Consider the following 26,385-nt stretch of genomic DNA (forward strand, 5'->3'; position numbering starts at 1 on the left):
GTAGTACTAGATTGATTAATTAAATTATCGATTAACTACTCGCACGTAATTCTTAAGATGCAATCTCTGTTGAAATCAATTTTTCTCACGTACTCGAGGATCCCAACGTGTTATTTACTACCATCCATCAGGTGGTAGCTATAATTGTATTAAGAAACAATTTTCATTTATAGAATTAATCCTGAACAAAAAAAATCAAGGAAAATTTAATTTCTTACAAATTCGACGACGTTTCATTTCTCGAAAAAAAAAAAATATAAAAAAAAAAGAAAAAAATAAAACATGCAAACGTGACTACCTCTCTACGCGCGTATAAACTTTAATGGAATAAAATAATATAATATAATATAATATATTTATGAATGCGAACTTAATTCACACTCATTTTTGAATATAATTTGAACTACATCATCAACGAGTATCATAAAATACAATAATATATTTTCTTTTATTCAAACGAAACTTGTTCTCCCATGTTCATATTGACTTATTCAAAAGTCATATTTACATTTACATTTTTAATTTTATGCAGAAAAAAGTGCATCACATCCTTTTGAGAACAATAAACGAACGAATTGTAGTAAAGATCTTCCATTTTTTCTCCCCTGTTAATCATAGCCATTTTAATCGCATGGATGGGTGAATGAACTTGAAACCAATGAATGTGAAAATAACCACCTCTGTATGGTGGCTCCAAAACTTGAGAATAAGAATCCAGTAATAGGAGTACCGTGCCAATCACGAGAGCATAAAAAAAAAGCTGCAAAAGTTTTCCCACGTAAATTATTCTTATTTCTTGGATAAATATTTATATTCTTTGTGTTCAACGAAAAAAAAAAAAATTAAATTCGCTTGAAATCTATTTGAATTATTAACGTTCGAAACTACGATTAAGTTTATGTAATGTGATTAATCGATAAAAAGAATTATTTCACATTTCAAAGTAACATTTTTTGCTGGGAATACAAAAAAAAAAAAATAAAGATATCAACAAAAATGAAAGAGAACCAATATGATCGATCCATTTGGACAATCCGTTTGGTCATTTGTTTTATACTTCTTTGATGAATTATCAAACGCAAGAATATTTTTTTAAACAAATATTATCATTGATTTGTTCGTCAGTATTCGCAGTTTGGTTAATCGTATTAACTAACTGAATTGAAACACCCCATTCCTTAAATTCCACTGTGTACGTATTTTTCTCTTTTTTTTTCGTTTGATTAAAAAAAATAACACATTACGGACAGATGAATATGGATAAAACAGCGAAAACTTCGGGCAGTCATGTAAATTGTACGAAAATAAATGTTTAATTAATTCATTTAATTATTATAATTAAATCAATATAAAAGTATGGAGAAAACAAAAATAGAGAGAGAGAGAGAGAGAGAGAGAGAGAGAGAAATACTTGAAATATGATTTTATTAAATGCAAATACCAAGTTCTTATCATTTTTGTCCACAATTCATTGTCTAGTTTGTAAAAAAAATTTGAATTATTTCCAATTAAAGTTCAAGCGTAATATTATAAAAAAAAAAAATAATATAATTATTAACGATACATGTTGTTATTACCGGCAATGGTGAACGTTTATTATGTAATCTCAAAAGAATATCCGAAAGGATACATTTGAAAATGATCAGAATAGGTTCGATTATGATTAATTTCACAGTTTCTTTAATTAGAAATAAAAGTACGGAACAAATAGAGTCCATTCTTCATATTAATTCAAATGATTAATAGCATATTAGATGGTTTAGGTTAGATTTAACATTTTGACCAAAATTTAGGCATGCCCAATATAATACGATTTGAAGTTAATAAGAAGTTGATAGCAATGAAGTTAATTGACTTTTTATAAAAATACCAATGTAAGTATTCGTCCTATTGCATGAGAATAAAAAAAAAAAAAAACTATTAAGTATTTTCTTGTTTTGTTTATCAATAAATTGAAATCAACATTGATCATTAAAAATCTGTAGCCAAATTAGAAATCAATTATTCGGGAAACAAAGGAATGCAATCGTTTGGAATGAATTTTACATGTTTTTTTCTTTTTTTTTTTCTTTTTTCTACCTTTGAATTTCATTATTATGTGCTAAATGTTCTTTGTCGTGTTATATGCATGTGATTTTTGATTTGATATATACTGAATAAACTTTGAAATGTATTGACGGAGGGAAACCTTATATATATATATATATACTGTAGTATCAAATGCAGCAATATAGAAGAGGAAGTGAGAAGGGAAAGTAAATGAATTAAAGTTCACTGATTTCGCTTTGCTCTAATTCAAAATCAATCATCGGCTTTGTGAGTTTACGTAAAATATATTTGAAAATAAAATAACAAATTACTATGCTTTTAGAATAACAAATAAAAGGAAATTTTATGTAACAAATTAGATTCCTTCCTTCCTTCCTTTCTTCCTTTGATATTTCGATAGATTAATGTGGAGAAAATATAATTAATTTTGTTGGTGATTTATCGTTAAAATGAATGATTTGCAATAATTTCTAAGGATATAGGTATCCCATAAAATTAATTCTCTCCGTAATTCTTTACTTCTCTCTTCTTATTGTCGATGTTTTTATTGAAACAAATATTTAATAGGGACTTTTTTTTTGTTTTTTTTTTTAATGATCGATTTAATAAAAAGAAGAATAAAATTACACTTTCTTTATTCAGTAATACTGATTCAATTTTGTACTCGAAAATTTTGCCAACAGTAAATTATTAACAAACTGTACAAAAAAAAACAAATCCAAATAAAAAGTTAAGTGCTAAACATCTCTTTACGTATATTTAAAATATTGAATAAATAAAATTAGCACCGAAATCATTTTCACATCTAGTAAGTTAAAACTGATAGACGACTAATGTAGAATATAATATCTCGCCAATTATTGAAAAAATTATTGAAAAATACACGATCATAGTTTTAATCAAATGGAACTACTAGCCGTTGAGATCGATTCTTTCACAATCATTTTTGACGTTGTAGTTTCCGATGTTATACTGCTTTGTTCTCGAACAACAATATGTCCACCGTTGTTATTCAAAAGAGATTTGGAGGGATCCTCGATCGTGGCATTTTGAATTTCACCGTAACGATCGTGCGTAGTCTTATTTCGTGCAACTCGATCTCGATTTGACGTAAAACGAAATACTTCCTTCGCTTGACCGAATGTATATCTAGAGACAAAAAAAAAAAGATTCAAGATCAAATTTAATCATTCTTTTTTGATTGATATTATTTTATTATCATTATCAAACCTCATAGAACACATAAAACGTGGCAAATGTGCTTCTTCGTACGATTCGCATCGACAAAGATCTGGTGACGTAATGGTCCAACTTTTTCTAACTTTCCTCTTGCAACAAATAGTTTGTTTAAAAGCATCCCTATACTTGACGCTCATTAAATTATACAAAATTGGATTAACTGTGGTGCTAAAGTAATAGAGACATCCGCTTAATATATAAAGCCATTCGTTCAAGTCAGGATAATAATCGGAATCATTTGCGTAAACGTAAAGTAATCTTTGAGCATGAAAAGGTGCCCAGCATAAAAAGAACATCACGACGACAGCACCTATACAAAGAAATAACATATATGCATATACGAATATACATGTGTATCGTATACTTCATTAAAATACAGCATTCTAATAAAAGGAGGAGGAACGACAAGATGTACTTAACATCCTGATGGTTGACTTTCTTGATTGAACCTGTCGCGTTTCTCCGTGAATCGAACTGTGAACGATGGGCCCAACTACACGTCTTGTACTCCTATGTATTTCTAAACCCATTCTAGTGTAAACAACGAGGATAATGAGCATCGGTAAGAAGAAAAATATGATGCAGCTTATCTCGTAAAGCGGAAAATTTGGCATACTAGTCGAGAGTATAGCACAAATTGCTGATTCGGCGGAATAATTGCCCGAATCTAAACGTAGAAAAATATTCAAATGAATTATTATTATCAACATCATCATCATCATCATCATCATCGAATAGTATACAAATTTCAATTATATATACGTATAATAATATACAAAATTATAATAGGTACGATATATAGGATACGAAACGTCATATCATCATTGTTAATAATCAATATTATATTTTGTTGTTTATATTAACCTGGAGGATATTCGACAAAGTTGACCTTAGTATAAATTGCGAACGGTAACGCCGATATTAAAGCAATAGACCATGAAGCGAAAATGAAACGTATTGGCCTTTTCAATCCACTCATGGTATAAACTCGAAGGGGATGACAAATGGCAAGATATCTTTCCATTGAGAAAGCTACTATCGTGAGAACTGACACGTAAGAAGACCTGCAGAAAATACGCACAAACTAAGATTAAAAAGAAAGGATTCCCTAAGGAAATAAAAGACTCGAGAAAATCTCTTACATTTCGGACACGTATGCTCTGATTTTGCAAAGTGTTAATCCCAAAGTCCATGGGTATTGTTGCCAAAATACACTTAATTCATTGGGCAAACCTGTAAATGTTTCGATTTAATTCGAACATTAATCCCTTAAGCAACACGCTTGAGTTAATTCGAGCGCACTAAACCGGCCGATTTCCGCACGCTCGAGTTAACTCCAGCGGCGTATTATTTTATATTTCTATGATATTTTACACTTAAATATAATAGAAAAGGGAAAATAAGAATGTGAAAGCAAAGAAAGAGAATCGTTTTTTTTTTTTCCAAAATAGTCATTCGAAAAGAAAGATTAAAAAGTCGCCGTATGTGTAACATTGCAATATTCGGCTCTTCTCTGTAATGTGTCTGTAATTTTCGAAATTTCTATAAAGTTGATTGTTCATCGTTTATTTTTAATTCAATCTTGTATTAAATCATGAAAAATATAGTATATATATATATTTATATGCTTTTTCGTTTAATAACAAGCAACTGTTAATACGAAAATTCTGTATTAGAGAGTTGAAGGCTGAATTTTCATTCGGCGATAGAAATTTGACAGAGATTTGAGGTGTCTCGTAATGACGTAAATAGAAGCAACCTTACTATTGATAAATAAGACACAGACGAGATAAAATCGCGAGTGTACAAAGCACACACAAAGTTAAGATTAATTTAAAACTCTTATCTTCATTTCATATTTTAAAAGAAGAAAACTTATCGCGTATTGAAATCGAACACCTCGATTTATAAAATATCTCTTCATTTTCAACAAGCTTTCTCTTTTCAAAATTGAAAAAAGGATAATAAATAGAAAAAGAAAAAAAAGAAAAAAAAAGAAAAAAAGAAATGAGATTTGTATGAAGTGCATTTGCGTCATCGTAATCTTTACCCTTTGGATTACTTGAAAAAAGTATACGACGATCATAAAAATCCAATCAGTTAATCTCAGTCACGAACTTGTCTTAATCGATAATCACAAATGATCGTTCATCAAAATGTTTTCCTTAATTACAGTAAAATAACTCGAGCGATAGATATCGTCATCCGTTTGACGTAAAATGAAATCAAAAAAGATCAAGATGGAGGATAAAGTGGAACGTTAAAGAGATTTACCACGTTGTTGATTCGATTTATTTAGATTAACATTAACCTTGTTATGCTTGTTGCACCGTAAACAATTTTTTTTTTTAAATGCACCATCAAATGTTGTTTTATGTTTTACCTATATACGTAGTAAGCTTACCGAGTATAAGTAGAGTCAAATCGGAAATAGCCAAATTGAAGAGATAATAATTTGTAGAAGTTTGCATCGACGAATTTTTTGCTATAACCGTGCAAGTGGCTATATTACCAAAAATTCCTGACACAAAAATCGCCAAATAAACGGTAGTCAAAGGCAATACCAAACTCATTGGAAGATATTTTGGACCTAAAACTGTTCTAAGAAATTCAAACTCTGTCATATTTTTCATATCCTCTTTGTCCAAAAAATCATTTTCTTTATCAAGAATTTTATTCAAATCCATCTTGTCGATAATAATATGCTTCGAGTATCACAATGACGAACTTGTAATTAACGGTGATTAAAAAGAAATTAGATTCTTTTGAAAATGAATCTTCGTCAGTTGACGAAGCGTGTATCATTCATTGTGAGAAACTGTAACATCGATGATAAATAATACAAGCGAAAAATAATGATAATTCTCGTTTAAACGACAAATTCAAATTCACAAAAGAATGTGTATTCAATTGGAAATATGGTTTCCTTGTTTAAATATCTAATAATCACATTACTTCGTTAAATTTAACAACTCTTAACGCTAACGTCATTTATTATTGATTTTTCGTTTGGCGAGAATTTGACTGATGAGTAATCGCATTTTATTGGTAAAATGATCCTTTTAATCATTCGTTCTCTCGTATTATTATTCCGTTACACCTTTTCCATATATCATTAACTTTTTCTAAATACTTTCTTCTCTGTTTCTATGATTTAATTTATGCTTAACTCGTTCGTGCATTAGCAAGAAAGATAGAAATAGATTCATGTGAGGAACGAATGTTATGATTGTCTAGTTTGCAAACAATTAGAATGTCGTAGATGAACGTGTTTGCCTTTGCGAATCTTCGTCGTAGAACTTTTCACACTATAATCTTTCTCAACGGACGGAAACATACTAACTGACTTTAATAATCGGTAATGATAACATTGAATACTCATTGTCATCAAGTATCTCTCTATGAATTTCGATGATAAAAGACGCCTACTACCTACTCTTTCCATTCGAAATAACATTAACTTTCTAAGATTAATTTATGCACTGTATCTTATACAGTATATCATAGTCTTATCTGTAGAGTACCGTCATGTCTTAAGCTTACGAAATATTTGATTTTTATGTGAAAAATCGTCTCGCGTCAATAGCTGTATAATAAAACATCAATTTTAAACTGTTTTCAAATAGGTACACTGTTAAAAAAAAGATCATTTTTTAACATTTAATTATATTATAGTAGACGATTAAGATTATATAATTATATAGCGGTAATATTACCCGGTTGCCCAGTTTATATGATAGTTTTATGTAATCTAACGATTTGCGCGTAGATTAAGTGATTATTAACCTCCTAGAAATGTGAATAACGATCGTTATTAAAGTACATTCATCATGTGAGAAAAGTAATTAATATTTGTTTAATATTTTAGACATTTTCAAATTTATTTGAAGATAAACACGAAACAAAGAAAAAAGAAAAAAAAGACAAATAATAAATAGAAAAATGTTATCCGTAAAATATTTCAATTTTTTTCTATATTTATTTTTCAATTGAAAAATACATCTTAAAATGTGTTTATAAAAACTTGTGCTAATTTTTATTCTTAGATCATATTACTTTACAGAACGATTTACTAATAATACAAAAATGACATATTACTGTATGATAAAAAAAAAACACCTAATCTATGCAGAGCTGATAAACATAGTAGGCTTTCCATGAACTCAATGGAAAATACGTAGTTATTCATTTTCCGTATATAAAATTCGTTTATAACTTTTTAACAAACCTTATGGAATATTTCTTTTTTTTTTTTTAGATGTAGATTAAACCTTTGCAGGCTGGTCGTCTAAATTAGAAACATCCTGCTCGAACAATTGCTCGAACCTTTTATAACAGACAAATGATTTCACTTGTAAATTTAAATTTTTGTAGAAAAATTTATTTAGGTATCAAAAAAATTATTAACACTTTTATAGTATTATTGTAATAAAATAAAAAATCTATTCATATAGGATTTGGCGCTAAGACTATAAACAATAATATATGTTCAATTTATGTACAAGTTTTTTTTTGTTTACAAAATTTAATTTAATATCTTAAAGTAATTATTAATTAGATTCTTCATCGGAACTCGTGTCTGAATCACTCGACGTATTAGAAACATTAGTTCCTATTCTATTAGTATTTACAAAAATATCGTCATAGTTATCTTCTTCTTCTTCTTCTTCTTCGTCGTTGTCTTTGCTGTTATTTTTTATCATTTCGGTAGGTTCATTTTTATTCTTGATTTCATCAAATTCTAATGGCCAACATTTCTGTGCACGGTACAATTTTATATGTTCCTAAAAATAAAAAAATAAAAAAAACATAATAACATTGTGTACTTAATTGCAATTATTCGCATGTATATTAACAATGAAAATTTACTCGTGTTAATATCTTGACTATTTCTCCTTTAACTTTATCACCTTCCGCAATTGGTTCGACTAATACGAAGTCTCCTGCTTTAATCCAAATGTGTCGTCTAAATTTAACTGGCATTGATACGAGGTATTGTTCACCAACTGAGTTTATAATCTCATGAAGATTATTGCCACGCGATCCAACAACTTTGACGATCAATTGAGATTCTGTTGGAAGACTAAAGTCTTCCACTTCTTTCACAACATGTTTACGTTTCGTTGCTTTAGACATTTTCAATAAGAAAATTTACGAATAACAAACTGTAATAACAAATGTAATAACGTCAAAACAAATTATAATTGAATTAAAGTTCTTTTTTAATATTTTGATTTAATCGATCTACTATTAACTTAAAATATTATTTTTTTTTGTAATTAAATGAAATAATATCAAAGGTAGCAACTGATTATAAGTAAGCTTGATATATATTTTTTTAAATCAAATCACGTTTTCGTTTTATCACGTTTCGTTCCATGCCACGATCCTAAGGATCTACCAGATTTTTCCAATGCCGCTTGTATATCTAAACTTTCTCCAATAGGAATACCATATCCACTTTCAAGCCCATAGGGATTAGATGGGGTGTTGGAATTTTGACTTGATTCTTTTCGAAGAACCGTATCTACTTCTACGGATGCAAAGAAAGCAACTGACATTGGTAAATCATTCATACCAAGTCTTAAGGCACAGAAAGATCTTGTCATAAGATTCGTTATGTGCATTGCTAGAGCAGCATTGTATTTATATCGCGATGGAACTAAATATCTTATTTCATCATGAAAAGAAAGACAAAACCTTGCATTATCTTGCATTAACCATCTCATTGAAACCAACATTAAATGGAGGAAATCAACAGCACCACTTTGTACTACCCAATTGACTTTAGTAGGCAGATATTTGTCTTCTTCTTCGTTACTCTCTAATGCTCGACTAAGTCTACAGTTTAAAAATGGTGTTACAGGTTTAGGACTACAAGCTATTTCTTCAAGCTTATTAAACATCGCTGATTCTGATCCACCAACCCATTTGCTTTTGTTAAACATTTCCTTCAGTGGTTTATTAAAAGCTTTTGCTAGCTTGAATGCTTCATATGTTGAATATTGTTTATCTTCAAAATCCTCGTTAATGTATTCCGATTTCAATGTGTATACTTTATTACCTTTAGTTAGAGCAAACATTTTTCGTGATTTAGAAGCGGCCTCGCTTTCTGTCATGGTAGGATTAAATTGTTTCAGTAATCTTTCAGCAAACTTTTGTCCAGCACCATAAATTCTAGCATAGTTGATTACTTTCGCATGATCTCTAGATATTCCAATAGCCTTTGCAGTAACACTGTGCATATCCGTACCATTTGATTTGTTGCCTATTAAAGTCATCCATCCAAAAGGTGTAGCTCCATGAACTTTCTTATAATATGCATCTCCAATAATTGATGCAATCCACAATTCTTGACTGTCGACGTCAGCACCAACGATATTATATCCTGGTGGAGCTTGTATCATAGATCGTAATTCAGAACCTATACGTTCAACGTGTGCATTAGAGGCAGTCATCCATGTTGGTTCTACTGCTCGTCTTGTTAATGTACCACATACAATTACTTGTGGAATTATTGCACCAAACTGTGTCTTATGTTTTTTTAAATGATTTGGTAAACAGTGCTTTTCAAACCAAACAACTACTTGAGACATTATCCTATCTCTGTTGTTTCTCCAATAAGATAGCTTTCTTGCTATTTTCAAAATTTGTGTAGCACTTGAATCTAATCCAGCAAGTATATTATCCGAAAACTTGTTTAAAAAATCTTTAGCCAAGGGATTACCGACGTTGTTATTGATACCATCTTTGTGTGGTAATTTGAAAAAATAACAACTATTATCTAAAACAACATCGCACCAAATTCCAGTACCTTTGTACATTGTATCATAATCTGCTTTCTCTTTTTTCTTATATCTCCAAAATTCTACTTTGTAAAGATCTTTCTCTACTTCTTTATTTAATGTTAACATTGTATCGTTTGTAGAAGCTTGAAAATTAGTTGACTTAGATAAAGGACATTGTTCTAACAGTTGTTTCAGAGGTAATTTAGTTTCAACATCCAAATCATCGTTAAATGGTACTAGTATACCCCAACCATGTTCCTTAATATAATGCAAAGGATAATTCTCCCACGTTAAGTTTAAAAGTTTAGGTGTAATTTGCATAGATGTACTTATCAGTTGTGGTCCAGGTTCCCAATTCTCATCAATTTGCTTAGGACAAAGTTTTCTATACCAAGCAGGATAACCTGCCATATATGGTACTTTAGCTGGTAATAAGTATTTCGTTTCTTCTAAATAAGAAAATTCTTTTTGCAAGGGATCTTCGTCTTCTTCATCTGTTAAATATGATTCCGAATGAACAAACTTAATTTCTTGATTATTATTATTATTCTCTTTTTCTTTTAATTCTTGTAATTTTTGTTGAGAGAGAGAAGTTTTCATCTTAATATTTTGAGTACTCCAATCCTGATCCCACATCCATAAATTCTCTTTGTATTTGTCATTATGCATTAATTTACAAACAGCGTCTGCTCTTTTAGTGAGTATAATTTTAGATTCATAATTTAAATCTTCGTAAGTAGATTCAGCTTCTTCCAAATATCTTTGCCAATTGGAATTCACTGGAAGATATGAGCAGCCAAGTTCTAACATTCCAGCAAAAGTAACAGGGTGTGGAAATCTTTCTTGAAAAATTGGAAATAATTTCTGGAAGACCCTATGAGTAGCCAATACATCGGAAGCACAATAAGACATTAAATCATTAAATTGTTCTTTTATCTCATCCAAAGAACCTTCTACAAATACATTTCTTTGTTTTTTGCTGATATTTTCTCCGCAATAAAGTTTATGCACTTCGCTCAAACTGTTAGTTGAGGTATTGTTAACCCAATTTTCAGTAGACTTATTTAATTTTTCGTTTTTTAAAATAGTTCTCTGATAACTATTTAATCCACTAACACATACATGCAATGACATTGTATCTATGAAACGGGTTGCAGTAGAATTCAACCAATACTGTTCTTTTATCCTTGTTCTATCATATGAAACATTATGGCCAATAATAATTTTTGGTTTCTTATGATAATTATTTAATTTAATACCACATTCATCGGCATTGCTTTCTATAGGAATTAACATGTTTGGAGTAAAATAATTACTACCAAAATTACCTTCCACATTTTCTATTAAAATTGGCGAAACCCATCCATACCACGCCTTATTGGTAACAGCTGTAGCTAGGGTAGGTAATGGGCCTTCTTTCATGCAAACTTCCACATCTAGAATCATTCCTTCTTCTAAGGGATAATTAACGCATTCTACACCATCACTTGTATATCTTGTCCAACCTTTTTGTAATAACCATTTTGAAGGCATTTCAGGTACATCGGCAATTATTTTATTTACAATGTTTAAGTAAGGAGTTATTTGTTCCATAGCAATATTATAAAAATGTTCTTCTAAATTCTTTCCTTTTAACGGAGGTAAACTTATATTGACGTCTGGTATTGGTTTTACATCTTCTGTATTTATTCCATAATTTTGTAAATTCTTTTTAATACTTTCTATTGTATCTTGAGATAGATGCACATGGTTTTGATTTTTATTAAACAAATACTCGTACAATGGCTTAGAAAGCATTTGCATATTGATTTCATTAAATCTAGTAATACTATTAATACTATCATTTTTATTATCATTCTGAGATTGTTCTTTATTTTCCTCTTGTATATTATTTGTATATTTACTCTTGTAATTACTATTTTTGATTTGTGATGAATAGTTTAGATTCTTTAATGGAAATAGAAATGCTTGCTCGAAATTGTCTGGCAATTTAGGTTCATTTATTGCATAAAACTCCTTAGATATATTTGTATCAATCTTGTCTGAAGACGAAAGTGAGAAAATGTTGACATTCGAGTTACTTTCTTTGCACAAAGAATCATTGATATTAGAGGTTATATTGTTTGAGGTTATACCACTTTTACCATTACTAATCTTACAATTTTCTGACTTTTTATTTCGTAAAATTACCTTTTTCTTGGCAAATCTTTTTAAAGCATACGAATCGACTTTAACAGCACTGCATTTATGTCTTATGCAAATATGAATTAAACGTGTTTTTGATTGCATTTTCAACACGTGTTTACACCCAACCTAACACTTATTACAGAATACACCATCTTCGACACGTGATGTTAAGTATTGAAAAAAAATGAAAAGCAGCTTACCTATATATAATAATTGAATTGTTGTCTTTAAAATCTTGTTAAAAAGGATAATAACAGCTGTGTTAAATATTTTGTATATTTATTTATAAAATTTCACTAATCCACCAAGATAGTATTCTGTTGTTCGTAAAGAATTTATGTACAAATTCCTCTTAATAAAGCAGAATTCTATTATCTTAAGAGATTGGTAACGTGCAGGAGAAAGCTTAGTAAATTTAAGAATTTTTATGCATCTAGTAACAATTATCTAGTAATAATTTCACAAATACATTTATTTCAAATATTTTAGTTTGAAAATTGTATTTTAACCAATAAAAATAAAATATATTATTTATAAGGAAAACAAATGCACAAGTCAGAAATTTCGGTGATTTTGATTAATTCTAACTTAATTTAATTCTACGTATAGAAATAGGTTATTTTTTGAATATAGTGTTACGTCTAGATTGGACTATTGACCTAAGTGTTTAGTTATTTGCCTGTGATTGGTCACCCTGTATTCACCGAGTTTAAAACTGTATTTACCGACCGAGCCTCGAAATCGAGTTACACGACCCTATAGAGAGAATCGTAAACCAGTATTGAGAAGAACTGCTATAGATAATAATAGTTATCGTTCAAATCATTTCTTTGTGCACTGTTTTATCATATATATAACTTATATACTCAGTCGTAAAAGTAGGAAACTTTATTTTCAAAACAAACATAACCTCCAATTATTTTCACAACTTTTAAACTTTCTCTCAAGATAGCAGCACATTTTCAATTTTTTTTTGTTTTTTTTTTCGAAAAATTTCCTTTATTGGTCTCTGTAGAAAATTGCGTAGGAAGAAGAAGAAGAAGAAGCATCTATACACCATGGAAGAAAGTAATCTCAGGGGAAATTAAAAAGAAAAGTAATTACAGTCGTTAAAGTTACGGAAATGACACTTTTCCTTGACAAAGAGAATTTGTCGTTATACATTTTAATAGTACAGAAGAAGACGTCATCTTTGAAAAAGATATAAAGCTGTTATAAAGTTTCCTTTCTTCAGTGATAATTTATATACGAGGAAGATAATAGCAACTTCCTTAATTCGAAAAGCAATTTTTAACGAAAATTTCAATTACGTTGAAAATTATTCATGAAATCGATACGATGATGGCAATATTTTATAAATAGTTTGAATTTGCAACAAGAGAAAAAAATAGTCATGAATTTGTAAAAGTAGCAAATTCTCACTCCTAATATGCTAAATTCATTTAAATAAGAAATCGTGATTAAAAGCTTTAATATTTTATCAAGCATAAAAATAAAATTGTACTTTTTTTTTTGGGACACAAACAACGTTTTTCCATTTCGAGCTCTTAGCACTTCGTGTTTTACCTATTTCACGAATAAACTTATTTTAAATCGCATTAGAAGCTCAAGTTGTGATCGTTAGAATGGTAAATTTAAGAATACTTATTAATGTTTTTATTTTTCTACGTTATAGCTTAAGAATGATGAGCAAACTTCAATAACGTCCTTCTTTTTCGTGCGTCATTGTGTATCGTCTCATTTTTCCCTTCTTTTTTTTCTTTAATAATGGCGTATACCTTAGTTAGTACACAATCTTGACATGGCCGATGTTACAGCATGCAGGATCGATAAATTTAATTTCATCATTGTAATGTTTGCCTTGTAAAACGCATTTCTAATTTAAGGCGACGTCGAATAAATCTACTGAACGTAAAATTGTTTCGTCTCATCTCGTTAAAGTCTCTCTCTCTCTCTCTCTCTCTCTGATTATTTGGATCTGAAAAATTTGGATTTTTTTAATTATTCGTTTAATTTGTTTTTTTTTTGTTTGTCATAGTATCGTAGCAAAAAATAAAATTTCTTTTTAGGTGAACTGCAAGTGGCCATCTAACGCGTAACCTTGGCCTCCACTGTTTGGATATCACATTAACACACGAGACACATATAAGAGATGTTAATATTGAACACGCGATCGCGCGTGAACACGCATGCATATAAAGAAAGAGAGAAAGAAAGAGAAAGAGAAAGAGAAAGAGAGAGACAGGAAGAGAAGTAACGTTTTCGAGTGACTATATTTCGTTCCAAGTTCTATTTTGGTAAACTAACTTCAAGAAATGGGAAGAATTTATGTTTCACCTGTGATAACAATTTGCAATCGGTCAGATGGCAAAGTGGCCAAATCCTTAAATCTTTCAATGTCTCTCTTTTGCTGAGAGAATCAGAGAGGCGGCGCGGCTCGTTGACCTAAGTGTTCATGCCTTCTCGTGATTTCAGTCAATAAGATCGTTATCGTCTCATCCGTTTCGTGTTTGTTTTGAAATAGATTTTGATATTTCCTGTGAGAACATTTTTATTTTCCTCGAAGTCGAAAGTCCCCAGATAAAGAAAGGAAGAGAGACAGAGAGAGAAAGAGAGAGAGGGATTTATAAAATAGAATTTTTCTGGAATTTTATTACATTTTCTTTTGTTTTTTTTTTTTTATCTAATTAATTATTCATTCCAAGATATTGCATGACGTACAATTAAAAGATCGGTTAATTAATAATAAGAGAATCGTGTTTTTCCAATTTGACTCGATAATATTGATCAATAGATTATCTTTCGATATTTATTAATATATTAGAGTAAAGGAACGTTATAAGACAAGGATAATAAGGCGAAGGGAGGAGGAAAAAGAAAGTTCATAGGTTCTGTTCTTAGGAGGAGGAATTTCGTGCGATGCGATTCGCTTAGCACGGCACTAGGACGCGTCACTTCCTGGCCGCGTGAGTGAGCTCTGACCCGTTTTATAAAGAAAGAAGCCAGGTCGAGTCTCTATCGGCTGTCCATCTGGTTGGCGTGTGACCTTTCGCATCCTCGAACTACCACTACCCCTTTCTTTGCCTAGCGAATAACGAACGAAGTAAGTCCAGAAAGGAAAGAAAGAAAGAAACGATCGAACGAACGAACGAACGAACGAACGAACAATCGAAGCCTACCTTTTACGACCTTTTCCTTTTTTTATTCTTCTTTCCCTTTTTTTTTTTTTTTTTACCCCTAACTTGCTCTCTATTTCTTTCTTGTTTTTTTTTTTATCTCTCATTCTTTCTACTTTATTTATCTGTTTCTCTTTCCATCGAAAAATGGCGAGCTTGAGTATGCTGCACAAATGGATATACATATATATATATATATATATATATCGACGTCCATCTTCGTTCCTTGTTGATTTGCAATTCCGATTGGACGTATGCTAATTTTCGAAAGCTTCTCCTCCCGACTATTGGAAAGCAATCTTCGCTTTTCTCCATGCCGACTTGAATTTTCTTTCTTTATCTTGCTTTTTTTTTTCCTATTTCCTAAAATATCTTCGCGTGTTTTTATATGTATATATCTTTTTTTTTTTTTTAAATGACGCGTACCGATAAAACGATAAAACACGGTAATTGACGAAGAATGGAAAACGCGTGGACGAAGGTAAGTAAGAAAGTAGAAAAAAGAAGTAGTAGTCCCCTTGCATGTAGGGGAACTTAACGTTTTGACGTTTTAATTTAAATGGAACACCGACCAAAGTCCCATAAAATTATTGCTTCTTTATACGATAACTCTTTCACGTCCATGGAATTGCCTCCAATAAAAACGTTCGTCGACTAATTAAGGTCTTTAATATTAGTCCCAGCACCCTTCTTCGTTTTCTCCCTTCTTTCTCTTTAATTCGATAAGATATGCATCAAAGCTCGCATATATTCGTACAATGAACGACTTATGAAGACAATAAGTTTTTCCCTACATTTCTTTTCCCTCGAAAGCAACAACGTTTATTATCCCGTTTTTCTTCTCTCTTCCATTTTCTTTTTCTTTTTTCTTTTTTTTTCTTTCTTTCTTTCGAACCGCGCAATCATAAAATAGTGATAACGTCGTTTTGAGAGAAAAATGGTTTAACGAAAGTCAAGCTTAAATGTCAACTTGTTCGTGCGAAAATTCGAATATTAAAAGAAGGCGCATTCCAACGGGAAGTTCAAGTTTTCAACGACGCTCGCGTAGCGTATACTCGACACTTTTTACGAAGATTCGCGATAAGAGAATACGACGAAAAACGGAAACCATTTTAGTTGGCAAATGTGCACCAGTAAGTTTTGTAGTTATCACGAAATGACTAAAAGAAAATGCGAGAGAGAAAGATATAATATCCGGTGTGTGGTGCTTTTAATTTATTGTTAAACAAGATGACGCTTGACATTTTCTTGCAAAATTGTAACAGTTGTTGTTGTTCTTTCTTTCTTTTGCAGATTTTTTCTTTTTACAGTTTAAGGAAAAGAAAAAAGTATATCTTCAACTTCAATGACGTTCATTTACTTTAAGTTTTAGCCTAAGGTCAGCATATGACTCTTTCATCGATCATTTTTTTTTATTTCTTTTTTTTTTTTATAAGTAAGCCACGAGAACATTAGTGAAATTCATAATTCATCTTCCTTAATCTCCTTGTATTTGAAACAAAATGTCTACACACGTAGACAAGAGTACTTTTATCCGTGCAACCTCGAGATGTAACTTGGATAATCGACGCACGGCACAAACGTCCTCCGTATTCTTTTCGCGAGAACATTTTATACGAGATCTTTATCCCTTTATTACACTACCCTTTTTTTCTTCCCCTCTTATGATTAGATATATAACTTCGAAAGTACTTTTTCAACGATTCAATCTCGTTAAAACGTGAAGCGTACGAACGTAAGATACGAATTCTTGCGAGAAAGCCTTGACCCGTTCTTCTACTTTTCTCTTTTCGTCTTCTCACGTGTTCATTGTCCTCCCTCTTGTTAAGAGTGACGTCACGATTACATATCACTTTCTCGAAAGTCAAGCTTCTAAAACAGGCTACGTCATTGAGTTAACTCATGCTGAGAGAGAGAGAGAGAGAAAGAAACGAAGAGGGATCGTTGCTCGCAAACGATAGAAACGCAAATCGCGTGTCGAGCCTTTCTTTTCCCTTATCGAAATGAAACAACCAGGGGGATTCGTAAAGTACGCAGGTTTTCTCCGATCAACTTACTCGTATCTTAAAATTGCGATACCTACATTAGGAAAAGGAATATAAAATAGTATTTTTTTATTTAACAGTCTTATATTTTTTACAGGAAAAATATATTAATCACTAAACAGTCGTTTAGTTTCGATCTGTAATATAATACTTTTTGTTGTTGTTGCATTAAACCCTATCAGCTAACTAAGTTTAGATCAATCACTATGATTATATCGATTCTATCGGCTAATTCATTGGCTCCTCGTCGATCAACGTTAACACGCTCTCGCACTTCATGTTTGAATAATTGAAGGCTCCTCGAGGAACGATCATGCTCATCGAATTAGGTCGAGGAGTAGTATCAGACTGATTGACAGGATTGCTAAGCACGACCTTGAGAACGTTTCGATGGCACCGTCTGTAACAAAAAGGAAATGAAATCCGGATCGATCGATCGTCTTTCTTTCCCTAATGCGAAATAAATATTAACGAGAACGTTGAAGGATGAAAAGGAGAAGGTAAAAGTTTGAAAGGTAATGCAAATACACGAAAGGAAAACAAAGTTTTAGATAATCGTCGATAATTTCATTGGAAATAAATGTATTACAAATCGAAATGTAATTTATCTGTGCAATTAGATTTGTCCTTCAATTGGTTTTATTTTAATAATTCTATTTGCCATTGAAATCTTGCGAGAAATGTCTTGGATAAGATTCGCAATTTTAAGTTAGATTTTTATCAATAAGGGTATATCGCAAAAATTGTAATACACAAAAGGAACGAAAGGCGAAAGAAGAAAGAGAAGTTTATAACTGACATGCAATAGGTAATTGTGGGGCATATTATTTCGTCACATAAATAGTCTTTTATGCTTACACAAAAATGGCACTTGCTAATTTTCTTAGCTTCGTCCTTGTTATTATACATGAACGTATATATGTAATATTATACATATACTTATTTAAGTAGGGGTATATATATATATATATAAAATAATTAGAAAAATAAGCGTGTGGACTCAAAAGGAAAATAAATTGAGGACAGAATAAAAATTTGTCGATCGGTCTAAAAAAAATGTAATGTCAAGGTTACTTACCCGTCACTGCCATTAGTTTTTCCACATTGTTCTTGAGACATATGGTGTCATTGACCTGCACGTATTGCCAGTTGCAGCTACACAAACCGTTCATGCAAATAGCTCGGTTCTGATTGGAATCTAAGTAGCACTCGATGTACGACGTGCAGGATTCGCCGAGAACTGAAATAGAATCGATTTTTATTATTATGTTAATTCCAGATGGGTCGAGTTATTATGAGATGACCTATGCTGGTGATAGATACACAGATGTTCTGTTTTATTTTAGATTTATTTTATATCGCAATATTACTTTATGTAGTTATATATCGTTTATTCATACGTTTTTTTTTTGGACAACTGGAATGTCTAAAGTAACGATCATCGCCACAGATGCAAGTTTTAATCGATGAGTTTGAATAATTCGGATTCCAGGAACAAATCGAATTCGGTGTTATAGCGTTACATTGTATATCCTCCGAACATTCTTCTCCGTATTGTGCAGCTTAAATTAAAAGTAATAGCATGTCGTAAATCAGAAGAAGGTATTCGCTTAAATAGAGTGCGTTATAATTCTTACTTGGCAAACAGGTAGACGTCGATGAGCCGATGTAACCTTCTTTGCAAGTACATACTCCAAATGAACAAAAAGTATGAGTTGGTGTACAGTGATAATCCAAAGTGCACGTTGCGTTAACACCTGAAATCAATTGGAGAATCTAATTAAATGGAAAAAATCAATTACCATTGTATATTTGAGAAATTTGATTACCCGCATAGCACTGTTTTTCAAACTCGTAATAAGTGTTATTGCAAACGCATATGTTATTGACACATACAGAATTCGAGGTTTTACAATGTTCGTCGTATTCGCAAACCATTCCCAATTCTAAAATAGAAAACACAAATAGAAAAGTTAAATGATTGGTAGGTAAATGCATGAACAGTATTACTTTTGTACATCGATCGACAGACATTTTAAATTTACCCGCGTTAATATTTAAACAGGTCGTTTTGTCGGTGTTCAAATGTGTGCCTTCAGGGCAATTACAACTATTATTCGTACAAACGAGAGTGCCGTTAAATTCTTTAACATAACAATCTTCGTCCACATTACATGTATCGTTTATTCCTTTATTTCTCCAACAAAATTGTAACTTTTCGACGAAATGAGATCTTTCATCATTACATAGACATCTGTTGTTCTTGCAAATCGCATCAGGACCAAAAATGGAACATTGTTCGTCACGTTGGCAAGAATTATTGTATTTTCTCGTAGCTAAAATATTGATCATACAGTTTACATTAAAAATATTAGTTTTATTAATAACGAATTTAAAAATAAATTTACCTTTCAGACATTCCTGATTATTCTTTGATGGGAGCTTTTTATTAGCGCAATTCCATGTATCATTTTTACAAATCATATTTGGGTTGGTTGAATTTTTATTCTCGCATGGTTGACCGAGTTCTAGGAAAAAATACATGCAAGTGTTACTATCATTCATTTAAAAAAAAGATGACTTTCTGAAAGTATTTTGTAATCTTTAGTTTACCTGGAACGCATACTTTGATTTTATCAATCGAAGAAGATACATAGTATGCACGTTTACAGACGCATTTTCCTCTACTACCACATATTGCATTCTCGTAAATCTCACAATCGGAATTTTTTGTACAATTATTCAGTTCGGTCGTCATATCTGCAAAAAAAAAAAAACAATAAAAAGATGTACATAAATTGGTATTGTGCCTTCGATCATATGTTACTGTTACCAATTTTTTTTTCTTTTTACTGTAAAAATATTTACCATTTTCATCAGCAAATTTTCTATCAAATAAATTGTAGGTAGTTTGCGATATTATATTATAATTTATTTCCTCTTGATCAATAGTACATATATCATTGCAGTAAGCACCTTCATTAAATTTACAATCAATGTCCACAACACATTCCTCACCAAGATCTGAACAATGAAAAATCGTAATAAACTTAACGTAATAGTAAAACTTAATAATAATTTCCATAAATAAAAATAACGATTATATATATATATCTTACTTGCTTTCTTGCGACAGGAACGGTATTCTCTTTGATAGAATCCGTCACGACATTTACAAATTCCATTATCGCAAACGGTAGACCCAAATTCAGAGTTTATGTGGCAGTCATCGTTAATTCTACATTCCTTGCCAAGTTCTACGTTTGAATAGAAGTTTGAAAGTTAATGAAAAATAAGATTAGAGACTCGATCGTTATTCTTTATTTTCCTGTTTCCCTTTTAGTATCCACCCTTCACCCTATTACCCTTTTTCATTTCATATCTTATCTTTTAGCACACACCCACATCGTAATTTTCATGATCTTACGAGCTTACCTACTGTCTTGTAACATCTACCATGAAGATAATAAAATCCTTGCCCACAGACGCATGTGTTTTCGATGCACTGTCCACCGATGAAAAGATATCTCGAACATTGTATTGTTTCGTTGCACTTGTCGCCATAATTATTAGCAACTTTTCAAAAAGTATTACGATTCGAATTAGTCATTATTGTTAATTCAGTTGCATTGAGTGATATAATGAAAGAAAGAAAGAAAGAAAGAAAGAAAAAAGCAAGAGAATTATTACCTGGTAAACAAGAACTCATATCACTGTTATAAACGTAACCAGACGTACACTGACATTGTGCATTTTTACAAACGCTGCCTTTGGCCGTGCATTCGAAATCTGATTTGCAATTCCACTCGATCTTGTTCGTCGAAACGTCATTATTCTCCGATGGATTATCGTACGAATTAACTGAAATTTCTTTATAGAATGACGTTTTATTATTTGATTTAGAAAAATATTTGATAGACGTAGCGACAAAGTAAAACTCATTGAATTGAAATGAAATTAAGGGTACGCGTTAGATTATGTAGAAATTTATCATCACGCTCCGATTGTCATGCATGAGCGTTATATTACTACAAAAAAAAAAAAAAAAAATTGCATAAAAGAAAAAAAGAGGAAAAGAAATTATTAATAGAAGTTATGAAACCACCACACGAGTACCATATCCATGCAATCTCTTTTTATTCCTCTCTTTTTCTCCTCCATTTCACACTTGTGTTTATGGTTTTTAATCTCCTAGCACTGTTCGTATCGCGAATGCATCTCGTTCCATTAAACTTTCAACTTACGTTTTAAATACACGCTCTTTGAGCTACCTCTTCTCCTTTTTTAAACATGTTCTCTCTCTGTTTTCTTAGCTTTTTATTTTTTTAAATATTTTTCTATTCGTTTTCTCTTTTAACTTTCTTCTTCTTGGAGATAACTCCGACATTCGTGTTATAACATTTTTCAATTTTGTAAATCGGCATGCATAATTAATTTTAAATTAATAATGCAAGAAGCTTACAAATAACCTTTGGAATTGAACTTGACTTTATTCTTCAATTTGTAAGTTTTTTATCTATGAATTGAAATTCTTTATTCTATGCATTTAGTACGACATCGAGTTTTACGATATTAACGTTTATTTGTATAATTAATAATATTTGAGTTAGATATAGCTTACCGGAATGAAAGACTATTTGTATAATTAGGAGAAAAATAAATGTAGAATTCGTAGGCAGCAACATGATCGTCGGACTTGTCACGATACAACTGTATTCTCTGATATTGTCATTTTTTGTCAAAAGTATGGAGTTTTATCTAACATTAATGCTATCAGATAATGATTGAACACCTGGTTCGATATCGAAAGATGTAATCTTTGACAAATGTCTTATGAATTATTTCCGATATCGTGTTTTCTAAAGAATTATTGAAGAATAACACAACAAAAGTATTTTAGTAAATTTTATAATACTAAACGTACTATAAGATCAATTTTATTAATTGAATTGATTTTTAAACAGTAACCGATTTTTCATTTCAAATAAATAATTAAATTTTCATTTAGTATTTAACTATCACTACTACCAATTTGACTATTATTTTTATTTAATAAAAATAAAAAATAGAACTTTTGTTATAAAATTCTTATAAAATCGTCGTTTGAACTATTATGATAGATAATTATTCCATATAATCTATCGATAGATAGATTCATTGGTAAAACCATTATTGCGTACTATGATTTCATAAAAAAAGAAATTCAACGCGGAGAATAACATTTCTTAGAAAATATATCTTGGTAATATCCGAAATACGAAATTATAAATATTTTGTTTGAATCATGTCTAATAGCAATGATGGAAATAATCAAATGAATGATCAAAATAAACATATTTATATATATATAATTTGTATCAATAGGAAATTCATTGCACAACGATTAAAAAATAGATTAAAAATGTACGCAAGCAAGTTACGTAGTTATATAACAAAGTTGTTTTCAAATAAATTTATCCTTTATTCTGACGCAGCAGTGTGTTAATGTATAATAGAATAAAAAGAAAAAATATATACATTAATATCACGCGAATATGGCGTGTAGGAGAATATTGGTTAGTTCGCAGTCTTGTGTTTCACATTTTATATAACAATATAGTTATGAGATGATATAAAAGCATAATCAAAGATATTATTGTTTGATCCTGAAACTTTATTATTCCACGTACTAATTGTTTTAGTTAAACTCTTTGGGGCACGGTGGGATTAAAAGTGTCCCACCTTTTTGATACACCGTAATGCACAATGGGACATTTTTAGTCCCACCCTCAAAATCTTGCAATAGTTGCAAATTAAATTATTACTCTTTCTTTCTTTAATGTTTTTACATTATGTATAATACCTTTATTAATAAAAAAAATATATATCAATTTTATTTAATTTAAAACGTTCAACAACATATTGCTATTTTATTATCTGAAATAATTCTGTGTCGCAAAGAGTTAACGAAATTATTCTATGAATCGTTACGCGTGCACGGATACAATTAATTTTCGTTTATTATATATTTATTATCTTAGTATTAAAAATATTACAATATCTCATAAATAAACAGTAATATCCGATGAAATATATTCGATGAAAGTATCTCTCATAGTTGAGAATGTACATAAAGTTATCATAGCTGACCCCGCAAAATGATAAAGTCTGACCTTTCAGTCTTTTCTTTGTAATTTTATGCATGTGGTAGTCTGGCTAGTTTATCTTAGCTTCGACTATTTATTTTTATTTTTGTTAAGCTTTGTCAGGCCGAGGTCACTAATACGTTGTACGAAAGTTGAACATTTAACGTTTTCATTTCATCTGAGAGCTTCAGTTTGTTATCGATCTTTCATCATGGAGGAACACTGGAGTTCTAGTAATGGTAAGTGGATATCTATTGTTTTCTTTTTAAATAAATATTTTTTTTTTTGAATATTAGAAAATTTCCTTCAATAATTCATGTTTCATAGGTAATCAATGTTATGATAATAATTGGATAAAATTGATTTCAATTTCAGTTTGATTTTAATAAGATTGTTTTTTTTTTTTTTTAGATAAGCTTGTCTCAGCAGAGGAAGGCTTATTAAAGCCTGAAATAAGGAAGAACATGAAAGCAGAAAAATCTTATTGTTGTGAAAAATTGATACAAATCGTTAAATTCATTTTATATTTTCTATTGATTTGTTTTGTTGCATGGAGCGGTTATACTTGTTGGCAAGAGTACAAGCGAAATGAAAATATTCATTTCTACATCTTCAATTCAGGTTCTAATTCATCTAGCGAAGGTGAATCTTCGATAGTTTCGAACGAATCACCGTCATTATCTTTGAATAATGTCGAAGAAACGTTGGAAACAATGACGACGACAACAAATATTCCTTTTGAAAGGGTTTTATTTTCGAATATAATTCTATCTAACGATAATCAATTTGTTACAACTACGGAAATTCTTGATTCGAGTTCAGATAAAGATGATATTATTACAATGAATCCTGAAGAAAAGGTTATCACTAATCCCTTTGAAAATACTAGTACGTATAAGGCACTTAAGGATTCGTCTGAATTACAAATTGATGATTACAAAAATCAAATGAAAGATACTACGTCAAGTTTAGAATTAATGGAAAATAAGGATAAAGAAGATCATGCGGTGTTCGAATGGTACATCCCATTGTTCTCTACTATTTATATGGACTCTATACTGTCTATTGATAATTCTTCAAAAGAAACCCGTAACTCTGAAATGGATGAGTTTGTAAAAGAATTTTTTCGGAATGTCGAAGAACAGAATGAGTTATACTCAAGTAGTATATCTGATGAAATTACGGAAAGTTCGAGAATGGACGTAAAGTCCGATTATTGGAATCCACAAGCTACTTGGGATATTTTAGAAGATTGGAAACAAGATAGTACTGAGGCATCAATTTTTATCTCAGAAGAAATTTCAGAAGAAAAATCAAAATCGAGTTTTTCTCATGATTCGTTAATTAAAAAAGAAGAAGAAGAAGAAGAAAAAGAAGATATGCATAAGTATTTCAAAAGAAATCATGGTCAAGGTGACATTGACTTGATTCCTTCTTTTGCAAAAGACGAAGACTCTGAAAAGTCTGATTCCTCGAAAGTGGAAGATGATAACATGAATGAGTGGAAGTCTGGGTTATTTTCTACCTCAGATTGGAGAATGCCAGATAGTAGTATTGAAAGGAGTAATACGGAAGAAGAGGAAGAATCTACGGAAAAGAATATATCGACGGAAATGTCTGTTACATCTGATGAACAACAAATTGAAAAAGTTGTTAATATTCTCAAACTTTGGGGAATTATTGACAGAGATGATGACGTTGACTCTTCTGTATATTCTTCAACGGAAAATGTTGATTCCGAAAAAAAGATTGAAAGTGAACAACGTCAAGAACAAAACCGTTGTATCAAAGTTATAATCAATGGTATTGAAATAATGAAGTGTTATTTTATTCCTTTTCAATCAACTAAAGAGGATCTCCTTGGCTCATTAAACTATAACTCGAATGAAATGAAATCACCTGATGAATATGTTGATAATAGTTACACTATACCCTATCCGGATACAATAAAAGAATCGATGGATTTTCCAAATTTTCAATCCAAAAAGCAGGATTATGAAATGAAATCACCTGATGAATATGTTGATAATAGTTACAATATACCCTATCCGGATACAATAAAAGAATCGATGGATTCTCCAAATTTTGAATCCAAAAAGCAGGATTTTTCAACAGAATGGGAGCCGAAAATGGATCCGATTACGGATGCGTATCCTGAAGAAAATTCGTATCAAGATGTAGAAGATCCAATACGTTTGTGGTTAGATTTGTCTAGGTATAATGAAAAATAATCAGCGTTTGATGACGATATATTAGAAAATGAAAAAGACAAATTCGAAAGAGTATAGGACAAAGTACATATTGACGATAGAACAAAAGATTGATAAAAGAACGTGGTCTCTGTGCCAATATTATATTAAAAACGTCAAAATTCTTATTGTTGACATTTTTGATCAGAAATATTTTTGATTTATCAAAACGTGTATTAAAATAGAAATGAATAAATTTATAATAGCGCGATTAGCGTGTTAATATTGGCCTTTTTTTTTAGTATTTTGAACAGAAACTTTCTTCGATGGTGAAGAAGACTCGCATGGGAAGAAAAGAAGGAGGAGGAGGAGGAGGAGGAGGATGACGATGAACGAGAGATTTTATTCAGATATCAAAGCATTATACAAACTTTATCTTTTAGAATTTCAACTCGATGATGATTATGTATCGAAAAAATGATCAAATGAAACCCCTTACAAATTATAGAATAAATATTTTAATTATTATTTATCTTGAAATTCGTAATTATTTCTTAAGAAGAATAATGAATAAATAAATAATATAT

General features: G+C 30.6%; 5 protein-coding genes across 5 annotated transcripts; 1 reads left to right on the forward strand and 4 right to left on the reverse strand.

Annotated features, from left to right (window-relative positions):
• Positions 1-2,095: 2,095 nt before the first annotated feature.
• On the reverse strand, positions 2,096-7,150 carry LOC149033447 (neuropeptides capa receptor-like). Its single transcript, XM_089177931.1, has 6 exons — positions 5,693-7,150; positions 4,431-4,521; positions 4,153-4,352; positions 3,704-3,955; positions 3,280-3,598; positions 2,096-3,198 (listed from the first exon to the last, which is right to left on the reverse strand). Exons 1-6 carry the CDS (start codon positions 5,973-5,975, stop codon positions 2,949-2,951), a joined length of 1,395 nt encoding a protein of 464 aa, XP_089034057.1. The 5' UTR covers positions 5,976-7,150; the 3' UTR covers positions 2,096-2,948.
• Positions 7,151-7,697: 547 nt separating this feature from the next.
• LOC107065295 (putative RNA-binding protein EIF1AD) lies at positions 7,698-12,662 on the reverse strand. Its single transcript, XM_089177933.1, has 3 exons — positions 12,464-12,662; positions 8,158-8,453; positions 7,698-8,072 (listed from the first exon to the last, which is right to left on the reverse strand). The coding sequence occupies exons 2-3, from the start codon at positions 8,422-8,424 to the stop codon at positions 7,839-7,841; spliced, it is 501 nt and encodes a 166-aa protein (XP_089034059.1). The 5' UTR covers positions 8,425-8,453; positions 12,464-12,662; the 3' UTR covers positions 7,698-7,838.
• tam (DNA polymerase gamma, catalytic subunit tam) lies at positions 8,619-12,419 on the reverse strand. Its single transcript, XM_015318852.2, has one exon. It carries the CDS (start codon positions 12,363-12,365, stop codon positions 8,637-8,639), a length of 3,729 nt encoding a protein of 1,242 aa, XP_015174338.2. The 5' UTR covers positions 12,366-12,419; the 3' UTR covers positions 8,619-8,636.
• A 4,897-nt stretch (positions 12,663-17,559) lies between the features above and the next one.
• LOC107063717 (uncharacterized) lies at positions 17,560-22,467 on the reverse strand. Its single transcript, XM_015315742.2, has 13 exons — positions 22,106-22,467; positions 21,175-21,354; positions 20,920-21,060; positions 20,604-20,741; positions 20,353-20,508; positions 20,098-20,244; positions 19,893-20,012; positions 19,530-19,820; positions 19,314-19,430; positions 19,122-19,241; positions 18,885-19,046; positions 18,563-18,724; positions 17,560-17,884 (listed from the first exon to the last, which is right to left on the reverse strand). Exons 1-13 carry the CDS (start codon positions 22,167-22,169, stop codon positions 17,802-17,804), a joined length of 1,881 nt encoding a protein of 626 aa, XP_015171228.2. The 5' UTR covers positions 22,170-22,467; the 3' UTR covers positions 17,560-17,801.
• A 1,256-nt stretch (positions 22,468-23,723) lies between these two features.
• On the forward strand, positions 23,724-26,330 carry LOC107063725 (uncharacterized). The gene is made up of 3 exons (XM_015315755.2): positions 23,724-23,848; positions 24,021-25,824; positions 26,101-26,330. Exons 1-3 carry the CDS (start codon positions 23,821-23,823, stop codon positions 26,129-26,131), a joined length of 1,863 nt encoding a protein of 620 aa, XP_015171241.2. The 5' UTR covers positions 23,724-23,820; the 3' UTR covers positions 26,132-26,330.
• Positions 26,331-26,385: the final 55 nt, after the last annotated feature.

This window comes from Polistes dominula, unplaced genomic scaffold (genome assembly GCF_049000335.1).
Source record: "Polistes dominula isolate Pdom_NZ unplaced genomic scaffold, Pdom_raw_medaka contig_373, whole genome shotgun sequence".
In the NCBI taxonomy this organism is placed as follows: Eukaryota; Metazoa; Arthropoda; class Insecta; order Hymenoptera; family Vespidae; genus Polistes; species Polistes dominula.

Coding starts and splice junctions, on each gene's coding strand:
- LOC149033447 (XM_089177931.1), bottom strand. CDS start 5,975: ATGGATTTGAATAAAATTCTTGATAAAGAAAATGATTTTTTGGACAAA. Junction 4,522..5,692: donor TTTGACTCTACTTATACTCG/GTAAGCTTACTA, acceptor AAACATTTACAG/GTTTGCCCAATGAATTAAGT. Junction 3,956..4,152: donor CTTTGTCGAATATCCTCCAG/GTTAATATAAAC, acceptor TTCTACGTTTAG/ATTCGGGCAATTATTCCGCC.
- LOC107063725 (XM_015315755.2), top strand. CDS start 23,821: ATGGAGGAACACTGGAGTTCTAGTAATG. Junction 23,849..24,020: donor ACACTGGAGTTCTAGTAATG/GTAAGTGGATAT, acceptor TTTTTTTTTTAG/ATAAGCTTGTCTCAGCAGAG. Junction 25,825..26,100: donor TTGTGGTTAGATTTGTCTAG/GTATAATGAAAA, acceptor CTTTTTTTTTAG/TATTTTGAACAGAAACTTTC.
- LOC107063717 (XM_015315742.2), bottom strand. CDS start 22,169: ATGTTGCTGCCTACGAATTCTACATTTATTTTTCTCCTAATTATACAA. Junction 21,355..22,105: donor ACAAATAGTCTTTCATTCCG/GTAAGCTATATC, acceptor CATTCTATAAAG/AAATTTCAGTTAATTCGTAC. Junction 19,821..19,892: donor TAATCAGGAATGTCTGAAAG/GTAAATTTATTT, acceptor TCAATATTTTAG/CTACGAGAAAATACAATAAT.
- tam (XM_015318852.2), bottom strand. CDS start 12,365: ATGCAATCAAAAACACGTTTAATTCATATTTGCATAAGACATAAATGC.
- LOC107065295 (XM_089177933.1), bottom strand. CDS start 8,424: ATGTCTAAAGCAACGAAACGTAAACATGTTGTGAAAGAAGTGGAAGAC. Junction 8,073..8,157: donor TAGTCAAGATATTAACACGA/GTAAATTTTCAT, acceptor TTTTATTTTTAG/GAACATATAAAATTGTACCG.